Source organism: Mytilus californianus, unplaced genomic scaffold (assembly GCF_021869535.1).
Source record: "Mytilus californianus isolate M0D057914Y unplaced genomic scaffold, xbMytCali1.0.p SCAF_4, whole genome shotgun sequence".
Taxonomy (NCBI): Eukaryota; Metazoa; Mollusca; class Bivalvia; order Mytilida; family Mytilidae; genus Mytilus; species Mytilus californianus.
In genome coordinates, this window is record NW_026262690.1 from 81,054,115 (window position 1) to 81,068,862 (window position 14,748).

Below are 14,748 nucleotides of genomic sequence, written 5' to 3' on the forward strand. Positions count from 1 at the left end.
GGCAAACTATCTTATAATTGCCTAAGCTTAGGTCATGCAAAGTTTAATTAGAATTGGTCAAGTCTTTCTATACTATTAGGTCCGAGGACACAGTTATCGTCCTTCGATTTTTGTTGTCTACAAATATAGTCCCTAGTGTGGACAGTGTATAACTTTCAAATTTTTTTCATACACTTTCCAAATTTATTTCTTTATATTTTATGCATGAAATATTAAGTAAGGGGATGAAATTACATGTTAAAAAAAATTGGGTGCTGAATCTTTATGTTAAGTAGTGATTAGGTCCAGTTTAAAAAGGTCAAAAATTAGTATGTCTGAAGCTGTCAAACTGAATTTTAGACCCCCTTAACATAGAATTGTCAATATTTTGAGTTAGAGCTGGTAGACTTTTCTATAATTCTGATATTATTTGTCCCAATAGTAGTACACTACACTGTAAAAATCTTTTTGAGATAGAGCAGGTGCGATTTTTTTAATTTGACTTTATTGTCTAAAAGAAATGCACTACGAAATAACTGTGTTCTCGGGCCAATTAGAGACCTTGACAATGTGTGTGCCCTGACATAGATACATGTACTTGCTCTTATACCTTGAATTTGAAAACTCTTGTAAAGGTGTAAAATTTTAATTGTGAAGTTCATGCAATAATAGGAAAGACTGTTCTGAAAGAAGCAAAACAAAACTGGTTCAAGCCAAAATCAAATTTAGGTTGTTTTTTGTTGTGCTTTCCTATCTACCCTATTAACATATTTTATAGACATATTTGGTTTAACACCCTTAAAATCATGACATTTTGGATTAAAGACTGTGAAAATCCATAATATTTCCCTTAATAGCTTATGTAAAATATTTTTTTTAAATTATTTGACCTACATGTACCTACCTATATTTGTTTTTGCCTAGAGGCAGGAAACAAGCATATATTTTTTATGGCCTCATTCAAAAAATTACAAGTACTAGAGGTTCATTAATACCCATTTAGATCCCCTTTAAGTACTTGCACAGGCTTTACATTCTATTGATATAGAAAACTTTCTTTCTTTCAAGTATATTTATTTTTATATAGCTATAATTCACCTTTGTTCCGTTTCAGCCCTCACATCATTATGTAGTTTTTCAAATAAATGCATTAAACTACCACTTCATTTTCTGGGTGTGCAACACTTTTTTTAATGTCAACACAACATTGTATCTGCATTTAATGAAATGAATGTGAAAAGCACTTTTTTAAAGGATTATAAGATTGATAAAATATGGTCTTTTGAACTTGGAAAAGTGAAAGTCATAGCCGTACATGGAAATATTTACCTGTAAATGTAAATACAAATTAGTGGGATTTGAACATATTAAATATTTTCTTCTTAATCAACCAAACCAGATTTGTGGAATTAAAAATGTGAAATACAGAGATACACAAGCTTTACTACCAGCAGTTTAGGAATTAAAGGTGTTTAGAGGATTAAGATGTTAGTGGACTCTGCCTAGTTCCAGTGTCAGGCTGTATCACAGTTCATACACGACAAATCTAAAACTTTGATTAACTCTGTACATGTACATTGTGAATAACAATTCTATCTACACCTTATATAAGAATCCTGAATTTTGATTGGTTGATAGCTAGCGTATTTGTCATGTATTTTCTTGGATCAAATGAATTTGGTTCATATTTCACCATTGCTGGGGTATGTGCACAAGAATGTGCTTTTGTTACATGTACATATGTAACAGCCACTATGTTCCGTCAGTTACTTTGTTCCGGCGGAACTTTTCAACTAGTTATTTCGTTCCGATGGAACTTTCCAACTAGTTGTTTTATTCCGAGTGCAGTCAAAAAGTTCCGGAAAAAAGTAGCTAGTTGAAAAGTCCTGGAACAATGTAGCTAGTTGAATAGTTCTGGCGGAACAGAACAACTAGTTACATCGTTCCGAATATACCATATTTCGTCCTTTTTGTAGAAAGAGGGGGAAGAATGAGTATCAGTATATATAAGAGCAAATCATTAATTTACAAGAATACCCAACGCACTGAAAGGGGTTTCTTTGGGGACAAATATGCAAAATTTAAGTTGTATTTCATAGCTCACATAAAACGGAATAAGTTGCATTATCATGCAAATTTAGTATTCATAGTACCCTCAAAAGACGGAAGAATACCCCCCTCCTCATGTGGTTCTTTGCATCAATTCTCCAAATGGAACTTTGTGACTGGTTGATAAGTTCCGTTGGAACTTTTGGGCTAGTTTGTTAGTTCCGGTTTTGACTTATTTGCCAAAGAGGAACTTTGTGGCTAGTTGATAAGTTCCTTTTGACTTTTGTAATCAGTATCTTGGTTTCCCTTTGAAAGGTTCAAATATAATATGTTGCGCTTTTACTTTGCATCAATTCTCCAAATGGAACTTTCTGCCTGGTTGATAAGTTGCGTTGGAACTTTTGGGCTAGTTTGTTAGTTCCGGTTTTGACTAATTTGGCAGAAAGGAACTTTCTAACTAGTTGATATGTTCCGTTGGAACTTTTCAACTAGTCACTTTGTTCCGGTGGAACTTTTAAACCAGAGGAAGAACAAAGTAACTAGTTAATAAGTTCCTCCGGAACTTTTCGGCTAGTTAGTTCTTTCCGCCCGGAACTTTCCAACGTCGGAACAAAAGAGCATTTACACATACCCCCTCTGCTATGGATCTATTTGCCAAAACATATTTATGCATGAACATGATATGTTAGTTTGTTTGAAATTCACTTATTTCTGTAGATGGTACACAAGTATATTCATATTTTCATATTCAACATGTTTAACACTTCCTGAACTATAAAATCTATACTCTAAACGCATGCCTTATGTTGTCTACAGACTGCATGCAAGACCACAGAAAAACCTTTTCTGTACTGCTATGATGCCAAATGGTTCATGATTTGCTAAGTATTCATGTAAGATGGGAATTTCGCTTAAGACAATACCACCTTTTGACATGGACAGTAGCCTGCTAATGTTTAGCTTTTCCTTTGCTATATAGATGATTTATGCATTTAGGGAATCCAATAGATTAAATAAGACTATTATCCTTTAAAACTTAAGATTCCTTATTACTCTACATAAGCCCCCTCCTTCAAAACTCATAAAAAACTATATATAGCTATCCTTTCAGTCAATCCCGTCTTCCCAATCCTCGTATATACATTTCTAGGTAAAACACTTCATAGACAAACTACTGAGTACTTATGTTTTAAGATTATTTTCCTTGAAGGAAGGAAGAGAAAAAGTCAATTTTAAGAATTAAACTGAAAAGAGCAATTGCAATTTATAAGAGGATCACCAAAATCTATCATGGATTACAAAAGACCTTGATTATTAGCCCAATGAACAGGCAGCTGCCAATGATTTGTCCGATTTGGACATAAATGACCTTTTATGTATAGTTTGATCTGTAGAATTATTTGGGATGAATGATGGAGCATATGTAATAGTACAAATATGTAGATGATAAAGATTTATGACAATAAACAAATATAACCTGGCTTGAGGGCATTATAAAACATAAACCAGATGGTTGGAATAGTATATGGGATTTACCTGCCCAAAGCACACCTACCATACCTGGAATATCTGCATGTAATTACACAGCACAATTTCTAAACAAATTACGTGAAATGAGAAGCAACCAGGAAGCTTTAGTCTTTTACGTAATTGCTTGAAATACAAAAGAAGAAGAAAATTCATAATTCATGATCACAACGCCAGTTAAATGAAAACCTAAGGTGTTTAACTTCCAAACAACATAATCAAAATCATCTATTTTAAACTTATTCGTATAGCTATAATTTTTGTCTCTTTTAAATTACAACACCAAAAGTTTAGGTGTCAAACTATATCTCAACTACTGGGTATAATACCCCTTGTCATCTCAAGTCACTTCACAATATTCAAAATATCAACCTCAACTTAGTCACAACACTAAAATCTCAATTACATCATATACCATCAATTCCACTACATCATAAATTTAAACATCATTTACTTCATTAGACAACTATATCAAATCACCATCTACTTTATTTTGTCTTTACATGTCTCGTTTTTGTTTTTGTTTCAAGGCTCAATTCTCAGGAGAAAAATGAAAAAAGGAACTATAGGGAAAAAAATAATATATAATATGAGTTAAACCAAGTTTTTGAATCGTTTGAAGTACCTTTACTTTAAAAACCATGTGAATAAAAGTAGAACCAAGTCATTGTCATCAGTAATGGACAAGTGCCCAGACCATATATGCCAAATCCTAAATTGCTTTCATATCAGAAAAGTTTCAATGAATTCAACAGAGGCAACGTACGAAAGACCTGAAATCATCACCAAATCCCATGCATATTATATCATTCGATAGCAGTATGTTGTTTTACATTAGTGAAGGCTCACATGTACATTCCAAAAGAAGAAACGTACATGCTTTTGTTCTTTTTTCATTACTTGGGAACCACAACTGTTCATTCAGATAATGCAATTCTTTTATGTCTTTTATTTAAGATATAAATTACAGTTTGTTATTTTTTCCTGTTCTACAAATTGACATTGGTGTGTATTTAAACTTCTGTCATGACACGACCATTCCACTTGAGATCTAGTCCCTATTCTTTGAACTTTCTCGTATTATGATTTTTATTTACCTTTCATATACAAACTAAATGGACATGGAATATAGACCACCCTCTTCAATGAATCTGTAAATATGAATGTTTTCTAAATAGTAGCCAAATATTTATAGATAAGCAGGGGCTGAAGGAGTTTAAGTGTGAAGCGTGATATGTCAATTTTTAACTAGCACGAAATTAAAGGAAGGAAAAATGGAAGAGTGAATGAGCATTTGAATATGAAACTTGCATTATATTTCTTTTTTAGCACAATGCGTACATAATTGCTACAAATTTTTAAACAAGATGTGTAAAAAGAATAACCCTTGAAGGGGCTCCCATTAAAGTTATGACATGGTCATCTAACAAATGAAAATATTTACATAGGCCGCTACCATATCTCACCCTTGTGTCTACTTATCTTTTATTAAAGGAAATACTAGTGGCAAATTGCCACAATATCCCAGCATTCCATTGTTTCCGGGATATACCCTGTGTGATGAATTTCCTTGTAACGAGGAGGAGCATACTATGTCAATAGTGGTTAAATAGTACCAAACTATCATATGATATATAGGACATCTTTATATATATAAAGGAAGCGATATGTCACATTCTTTGAGAAAAAAAACAGAAGTTGATAACTTTTATCAGATCATTTGTGGTTGATAGTTAATTTATCAAGAGATTGTATTGTAATGTAGTATTGTTCTCGGTACATGTAATGATACATGCATATGTTATTACGGAAAAGACAACATTTTATTTGCATAGGTGTTTAAGGCAGGGCTTTAAAAATATCAAAGTCCATGTATTAACCCTAATATCTTTGTTGAACATTTATGACCAAATAAAAATACAGTGGTCTAATATAAAGTATTTATAGATCATTATGTATGTTTTCCGCTAAAGCATTGACCCAGCATTCCCTAACCTAGTTTTTCCACCGCTGATAACTACCTATGATGCAGCATAAAAATATTTCAAATTGCCTAAGGAAAATTGTGGATTGAATCCCATTTGTGAAAAATTTCATGGACAAAATGTGTATTGCAAAGGTCAAATAATTAAGTAATGATGTTCACATTTCACCTACCGAATATTGACATTTTGACATACAGATTAAAATCAGTAGCTATATATATATAGTAGTCTGTGTCAGTTACCTCACACAAAGAAGGTCACTGTGACCTATATCTCAAACTAAAATTTTCTTAAATTCTATGCTGTCACATACTTTTCAAGTGTTAGTAATCATATGAGGGAGTTTGTAAGAATTCATCAGTCTAACAGCATTTCATACAATACCATGACTTCATTGAGGTGCAAGTCATGGTAGTGAAAGTCCCCAGATTCTCATGATATATGTTTATCATGGGACAAAGATGCATTAAGTTGTGAGGGTCAATATGAGGACATCTCATCCTGAAGTCTCAAGAAATAAATAACAACTTTCAATTTCCTGGTGAATTAAGTGTTCACATCCAAATCATCCAAAAGTAGGTATCAAGTACACTGTACATGCACTTAATGACATAACAAAGGATGCTTGTTAGATCTAGTGCATTTTATGTTTACTAGGACTGAATATTACATGAAAAAGGCGTACATGTATTTTTAATGAAAATCTTTTGAAAAAAACAGGCAATGCTTTATTTACTGTTTATATCCTTGTAGTTCATGGTATGTTAAATCTATTGAAAAAAAAACAGGCAATGCTTTATTTACTGTTTATATATCCTTGTAGTTTGTTGGGGAAAGTTCATGTTATGTTAAAATCTATTGGAAAATTGAAATGAGGAATAAAAGTACTGCATGACTATAAAAGTTAATAGATTTTAGTAAGTGAAAATGCACAATAAGCGGTTAAAGTCATATGACAACAGTTAGAAATATTTTTGTACAACCTGGAAGAATGAAAACAAAAAATCCTGTTCCTTATTGACAGACAATTTTACAGTATCACACCGTATTACTGGTTATGATGACATCAGATAGAATAGGATCTGTATTAATCCTGATTGCTTTTCAAAACAATTGTTGTTGCTATCTTGTGCAACAGATTTTTGTCTGCTATTCTGATTGCCATTCAATGGTTATTGCTATCTTGTGCAGTAGATTTTGTCTGCTGTTCTGATTGCCATTTAAAACAATGTTTGTTGCTATCTTATACAGCAGATTTTTGTCGGCTGTTGTGATTGCCATTCAAAACAATTGTTGTTGCTATCGTGTGTAGCAGATTTTGTCTGTTGTTCTGAATGCCATTCAAAACAATGTTTGTTGCTATCTTGTACAGCAGATTTTTGTCTGCCGTTCTGATTGCCATTCATAACAATTGTTGTTGCTATCTTGTACAGCAGATTTTAGTCTGCTGTTCTAATTGCCATTCAATACAATGTTACTATCTTGTACAGAAAATATTTGCCTGCCGTTCTGATTGCTATTAATAACAATTGTTGTTGCTATCTTGTACAGCAGATTTTAGTCTGCTGTTCTAATTGCAATTCAATGTAATGTTGCTATCTTGTACAGAAAATATTTGCCTGCAGTTCTGATTGCCACATATAACAATTATTGTTGCTTTCTTGTACAGCAGATTTTTGTCTGCAGTTCTGATTGCCATTCAAACATCTTGTACAGCAGATTTTTATTGGTGGCTCTAATTGCAATTCAAAACAATTGTTGTTGTTATCTTGTACAGCAAATTTTTGCCTGCCGTTCTGATTGCTATTAATAACAATTGTTGTTGCTATCTTGTACAGCAGATTTTAGTCTGCTGTTCTAATTGCCATTCAATACAATGTTACTATCTAAGTATCTTGTACAGAAAATATTTGCCTGCCGTTCTGATTGCTATTAATAACAATTGTTGTTGCTATCTTGTACAGCAGATTTTAGTCTGCTGTTCTAATTGCAATTCAATGTAATGTTGCTATCTTGTACAGAAAATATTTGCCTGCTGTTCTGATTGCCATTTAAAACAATGTTTGTTGCTATCTTATACAGCAGATTTTTGTTGGCTGTTGTGATTGCCATTCAAAACAATTGTTGTTGCTATCGTGTGTAGCAGATTTTGTCTGTTGTTCTGAATGCCATTCAAAACAATGTTTGTTGCTATCTTGTACAGCAGATTTTTGTCTGCCGTTCTGATTGCCATTCATAACAATTGTTGTTGCTATCTTGTACAGCAGATTTTAGTCTGCTGTTCTAATTGCCATTCAATACAATGTTACTATCTTGTACAGAAAATATTTGCCTGCCGTTCTGATTGCTATTAATAACAATTGTTGTTGCTATCTTGTACAGCAGATTTTAGTCTGCTGTTCTAATTGCCATTCAATACAATGTTACTATCTTGTACAGAAAATATTTGCCTGCCGTTCTGATTGCTATTAATAACAATTGTTGTTGCTATCTTGTACAGCAGGTTTAGTCTGCTGTTCTAATTGCAATTCAATGTAATGTTGCTATCTTGTACAGAAAATATTTGCCTGCTGTTCTGATTGCCATTTAAAACAATGTTTGTTGCTATCTTATACAGCAGATTTTTGTCGGCTGTTGTGATTGCCATTCAAAACAATTGTTGTTGCTATCGTGTGTAGCAGATTTTGTCTGTTGTTCTGAATGCCATTCAAAACAATGTTTGTTGCTATCTTGTACAACAGATTTTTGTCTGCAGTTCTGATTGCCATTCATAACAATTGTTGTTGCTATCTTGTACAGCAGATTTTAGTCTGCTGTTCTAATTGCCATTCAATACAATGTTACTATCTTGTACAGAAAATATTTGCCTGCCGTTCTGATTGCTATTAATAACAATTGTTGTTGCTATCTTGTACAGCAGATTTTAGTCTGCTGTTCTAATTGCAATTCAATGTAATGTTGCTATCTTGTACAGAAAATATTTGCCTGCAGTTCTGATTGCCACATATAACAATTATTGTTGCTTTCTTGTACAGCAGATTTTTGTCTGCAGTTCTGATTGCCATTCAAACATCTTGTACAGCAGATTTTTATTGGTGGCTCTAATTGCAATTCAAAACAATTGTTGTTGTTATCTTGTACAGCAAATTTTTGCCTGCCGTTCTGATTGCCATTCATAACAATTGTTGTTGTTATCTTGTACAGCAAATTTTTGCCTGCCTTTCTGATTACCATTCAAAACAATTGTTGTTGCTATCCTGTGTAGCAGATTTTGTCTGTCATTCTGAATGCCATTCAAAACAATGTTTGTTGCTATCCTGTGTAGCAGATTTTGTCTGTCGTTTTGAATGCAATTCAAAACAATGTTTGTTGCTATCTTGTACAGCAGATTTTTGTCTGCCGTTCTGATTGCCATTCAAAACAATTGTTGTTGCTATCTTGTACAGCAGATTATTGTCTGCAGTTGTGATTGCCATTCAAAACAATTGTTGTTGCTGTCATGTATAGCAGATTTTTGTCTGCCGTTGTGATTGCCATTCATAACAATTGTTGTTACTACATGTATCTTGTATAGCAGATTTTGTCTGCCATTCTGATTGCAATTCAAAACAATTGTTGTTGCTATCTTGTACAGCAGAATTTTTGTTTGCCATTCTGATTGCCATTCATAACAATTGTTGTTGCTATCATGTACAACAGATTTTGGTCTGCCGTTCTGATTGCCATTCAAAACAATTGTTGTTGCTATCCTTTACAGCAGATTTTGGTCTGCCATTCTGATTGCCATTCATAACAATTGTTGTTGCTATCATGTACAGCAGATTTTGGTCTGCCATTCTGATTGTCATTCATAACAATTGTTGTTGCTATCATGTACAGCAGATTTTGGTCTGCCATTCTGATTGCCATTCAAAACAATTGTTGTTGCTATCATGTACAGCAAATTTTGGTCTGCCGTTCTGATTGCCATTCAAAACAATTGTTGTTGCTATCATGTACAGCAGATTTTAGTCTGCTGTTCTAATTGCCATTCAATACAATGTTACTATCTTGTACAGAAAATATTTGCCTGCCGTTCTGATTGCTATTAATAACAATTGTTGTTGCTATCTTGTACAGCAGATTTTAGTCTGCTGTTCTAATTGCAATTCAATGTAATGTTGCTATCTTGTACAGAAAATATTTGCCTGCAGTTCTGATTGCCACATATAACAATTATTGTTGCTTTCTTGTACAGCAGATTTTTGTCTGCAGTTCTGATTGCCATTCAAACATCTTGTACAGCAGATTTTTATTGGTGGCTCTAATTGCAATTCAAAACAATTGTTGTTGTTATCTTGTACAGCAAATTTTTGCCTGCCGTTCTGATTGCCATTCATAACAATTGTTGTTGTTATCTTGTACAGCAAATTTTTGCCTGCCTTTCTGATTACCATTCAAAACAATTGTTGTTGCTATCCTGTGTAGCAGATTTTGTCTGTCATTCTGAATGCCATTCAAAACAATGTTTGTTGCTATCCTGTGTAGCAGATTTTGTCTGTCGTTTTGAATGCAATTCAAAACAATGTTTGTTGCTATCTTGTACAGCAGATTTTTGTCTGCCGTTCTGATTGCCATTCAAAACAATTGTTGTTGCTATCTTGTACAGCAGATTATTGTCTGCAGTTGTGATTGCCATTCAAAACAATTGTTGTTGCTGTCATGTATAGCAGATTTTTGTCTGCCGTTGTGATTGCCATTCATAACAATTGTTGTTACTACATGTATCTTGTATAGCAGATTTTGTCTGCCATTCTGATTGCAATTCAAAACAATTGTTGTTGCTATCTTGTACAGCAGAATTTTTGTTTGCCATTCTGATTGCCATTCATAACAATTGTTGTTGCTATCATGTACAACAGATTTTGGTCTGCCGTTCTGATTGCCATTCAAAACAATTGTTGTTGCTATCCTTTACAGCAGATTTTGGTCTGCCATTCTGATTGCCATTCATAACAATTGTTGTTGCTATCATGTACAGCAGATTTTGGTCTGCCATTCTGATTGTCATTCATAACAATTGTTGTTGCTATCATGTACAGCAGATTTTGGTCTGCCATTCTGATTGCCATTCAAAACAATTGTTGTTGCTATCATGTACAGCAAATTTTGGTCTGCCGTTCTGATTGCCATTCAAAACAATTGTTGTTGCTATCATGTACAGCAGATTTTGGTCTGCCGTTCTGATTGCCATTCAAAACAATTGTTGTTGATATCATGTTCAGCAGATTTTGGTCCTCCATTCTGATTGCCATTCATAACAATTGTTGTTGCTATCTTGTATAGCAGATTTTGGTCTGCCATTCTGATTGCCATTCATAACAATTGTTGTTGCTATCATGTATAGCAGATTTTGGTCTTCCATTCTGATTGCCATTCAAAACAATTGTTGTTACTATCTTGTATAGCATATTTTGGTCTGCCATTCTGATTGCCATTCAAAACAATTGTTGTTGCTATCTTGTACAGCAGATTTTTGTCTGCCATTCTGATTGCCATTCAAAACAATTGTTGTTGCTATCTTGTACAGCAGATTTTTGTCTGAAGTTCTGATTGCCCTTGCAATACAATGGATTTTACAATCGAGTACATCAGATTTTGATCTGTTAAATCTGTTGTATCTGCAGTACTGATAGTCAGTTACTGGGTGTGAGTATACTGTATAACTGATGGATGTAGGATATGAAATTAGTCAGTTTGTTTTAGACTGAATATAGGCACATTATTCATTGATAACACTGAAGGTTTGCATCACAGGACATGAACAGACCCAAATCATGTTTTAGGGGTCATAGTTTTCGGTATTTATCGTAGACTTCTAACCTATGAAAATTTTTCTCATGTCTTGTGATGTATAAGTTTACAGTTGAATGGGACAATTTAGTTATGTATGGAATAACATGATGAAAAAGGAACGAGGTCACATTATTTCATGTATTGTAAATAACTTTACCTTTAATAACACGAGTGAGTAGTTTGAATTGAAAAAGATAGCGATGAATATAATGTTGAAATTTTGTTTACTGAATAAATGATTAGACTTTTGAATTGTATAAGAGATATTGGACCATGAACCAAACCAAGTTGTTTTAGTTCATGATCAGATGTTTCTTGATGTACATTCTAACTTATTTAATTTTATATTGTTTTAAATTGTGAATGATAAAACTCTAGTACTTGAATCAAGTTATGTTGTGCACAATGCTTGATTTTGGTTTATGCTTTTAGCAGATTAAGAAATGAAAATAACATCTTCCCCATGTTTATTGTTTGTAATTCATTGCCTTGTACAATGCATATAAATGGATAGTGAAATGTTTGTGTAGGTTAAATTGCACTTTAAAAGATGCTTACTGCTTATATAGTGAAAAAAAAGACACATGTGAAAATTCTTGATATATGGTATATGAAAGCATTAAAATCAACATGAATAGGGTCCAGAAGGAACTACTAAAATTGACTAAAGTGAGCTTTGGTTTAGAAAGTTTTCTGTGTTGGAGACATAAAACTTAGTTTATTCCACCACTTTCTGGAGGAAGCTATATACCTGAACCAAGTCACGAAAATGATAAATGATAGTAATTTATTATAAATATGATTCATTAATTTATATTTAAATGTTTTTATCTTGTTTGTCAGCATTATTGGGGCTTTCCTTTATACTTTACTAGTGTTTGAGTTAAGCAGTTTGATATTTCCTTATTATACAGTATTAATGATAAGTATAAAAAAATTACTAAAAATAGGGGAGATCTAATAACCAAGGTGGCAATCAACAACCATTAGTTGAGGAAATCACAGGCAATGCAATGGCGTTAAAAAAATGACAGAACTACAAACAATTCACAAAACACCTCACAACAAAGGTTAAGTAAAACATACCTGATAAAAAAATAGGTGGTGAAGGTTAAGCAATTCCTGCTCAACTAGAGGCACCCTTAATGTATACCTTTATAAATTTATCAGTGCTGTGTTTAAGGAATGTAAGTGCTTTGACTCTTAGACAGGACTGCACTATGTATTAAAATGCTTTATATGGACCTCAGAATTGCTAAAACTGTAGATTGTATGAAAATGCTTTAATATGGACCTCAGAGTTGCTAAAACTGTAGATTGAAAATAGTTTTTTGCTGCCATACATTGGATAAGTTACTTAAACATTTATTAAATTAGAAATTAAAAATGAAAATTATTTGTCATTTCAGATTGATACAGATGATCATGATTGTGAATTAGATTTAGAAGAAGTTTTGAATTTAGACACAGACCAAGAAAGACGGAACTATATTCAGGTACGCGTTTCAAGAGCACTTTTTTGGCACATCAACTGTTTAATTTTGGGGGAAAATTCAGATGCTAAGAATTTTTTATCACAGTAACCATAAATCATTGACCTGTAGATATCTTTTCTTGCTTTATTATTTAGTGGGTTGCTGCCTCATTGAAAGCCTACACATATCCTTAATTCATACACATATTTATTTGGGTTATTTAATGATAATTTACAAAAGGCCGGGATTGTAATCCTCAATTCTTTATACACCCTCCTGAAAGAAGGGTCATATTGTTTCAACCATGTCTGACAGTCAGTCACATTTTTCTTGGGCACTACAGATCAGAGCTTCTTGAAATTAGGATTCGATCATGCTTCATGTGAGCATGCTATACCGTGTTTTGTGGCTCATCTACTTATATATTCTTACACATAATGGCCATGTATGAAAGTTTTGTCACATTTTTCTCAGAAATTACATTTACTAATCAAAGCATCCTGAAATTTGGTATCTGCTTCATGTGAGCATGTTATATATACCCTGTTATGCATGTTCTTTGTTTATCAACTTCCTGTTCACTGAATTCTTTTAGCAGAGGGGGTATCATTAGTCATCAATAGCTCGCATTTCAAATTATTCATTTAATTGGAAAGGGTAGGATCACTTCTCAGTTAAAATTCTGAGATGTTAATTAGAATTTATGGTATCCGTGCTCTAATTGCAACAAAAATAAACTAAACCACATTCAGTTTAATGAAAATAATGTTTTTTTTTAAATAGTATAAAAAACAACTGTCAATAGATTAAAAACAGGATGTCATATGCATGTATCATACATTATTCGTGACATCAATCTCAAAGCAAAATTTATTATATGTTCATGATTTAAGTATTTAAGAAAAATAATAAAGATAAGGTAACTGCTCATAAATTCAAACATTTTCAAAGAAAGATTGGTTTGTAATATGTTTAATGAATTGTAAATAAGAAGCTTATTTTTCTCCTTCCCTCATTATGACATAATGAAGTATTAAGTCTAGGATATGAATTGAAGGATTGTATGCCCTAGTTTTATGTTCTGGAAAAGTCATTGACACAAGATTGAAGCATGCATATGAATAAAAGAAGATCTTGGTTAGATATATGCATAAATACATAAATGAGAGTGGATGCTAGTGATTGTGAGTGATTCTAATATATGTATGTGTGAATGGTCATAAATCTGAGCGAAATCACCTTGGATAACCCTGTATAACAATGATTCACACAAGCTTTTTCTATTTTCAACAAAAGTATAATTTAAAAGTACACAGTAAATTTATAAAAAAATTCAGCTGAAGCAAAATCTAAAAAATGTGGTGAGGAGTTTTTATTCCTCCAGATTAAATTTAACATACCACTTATAAAAACACATAGAAAACTGACACAAGAGGTCTTTTAACCTATTAATTCAAATAGGTTTCAGTAATTACATAATATACTTGTAGATATGAATGTTCTTAAGATTATTATTTACTATTTGAACAACGCTTTAGTTTGTTTTATAAGACTTTTTTTTTGAATTTAAATGCAATAAGGTGGTGTTCACACTATGTCTGAGTCTAAGTTGAATAAATTTTCAATCATTTATTTTATAGTATAAATCTAATTTTGAAAACAGTTGAAGCCATTATTGACTTTAGAATTAAATTTTCGATCATTAATTTTATAGTAAAAATCTAATTTTGAAAACAGTTTGAACTATTACTGACTTTTTGATTAAATTTTTGAAAAATTAATTTTATAGTATATATCTAATTTTTAAACTATTATTGACTTTTGAATGAAGAATTGAATGTATGTCAAACAAAAATGTAAATAATAAAACTTATTGCAGGTGAGAAGTGATAATGCGG

General features: G+C 32.5%; 1 protein-coding gene across 2 annotated transcripts in view; it reads left to right on the forward strand.

Moving 5' to 3' along the window:
- Positions 1 to 14,748, forward strand: part of LOC127738669 (protein phosphatase 1 regulatory subunit 14B-like) — a 45,030-nt gene that overhangs the window by 18,984 nt on the left and 11,298 nt on the right. For both annotated transcript variants that reach the window (XM_052249999.1, XM_052250000.1), the window contains one exon: positions 12,785 to 12,871. In XM_052249999.1, the coding sequence (XP_052105959.1) occupies positions 12,785 to 12,871 (87 nt within the window). The remainder of the gene's footprint in view (positions 1 to 12,784; positions 12,872 to 14,748) is intronic.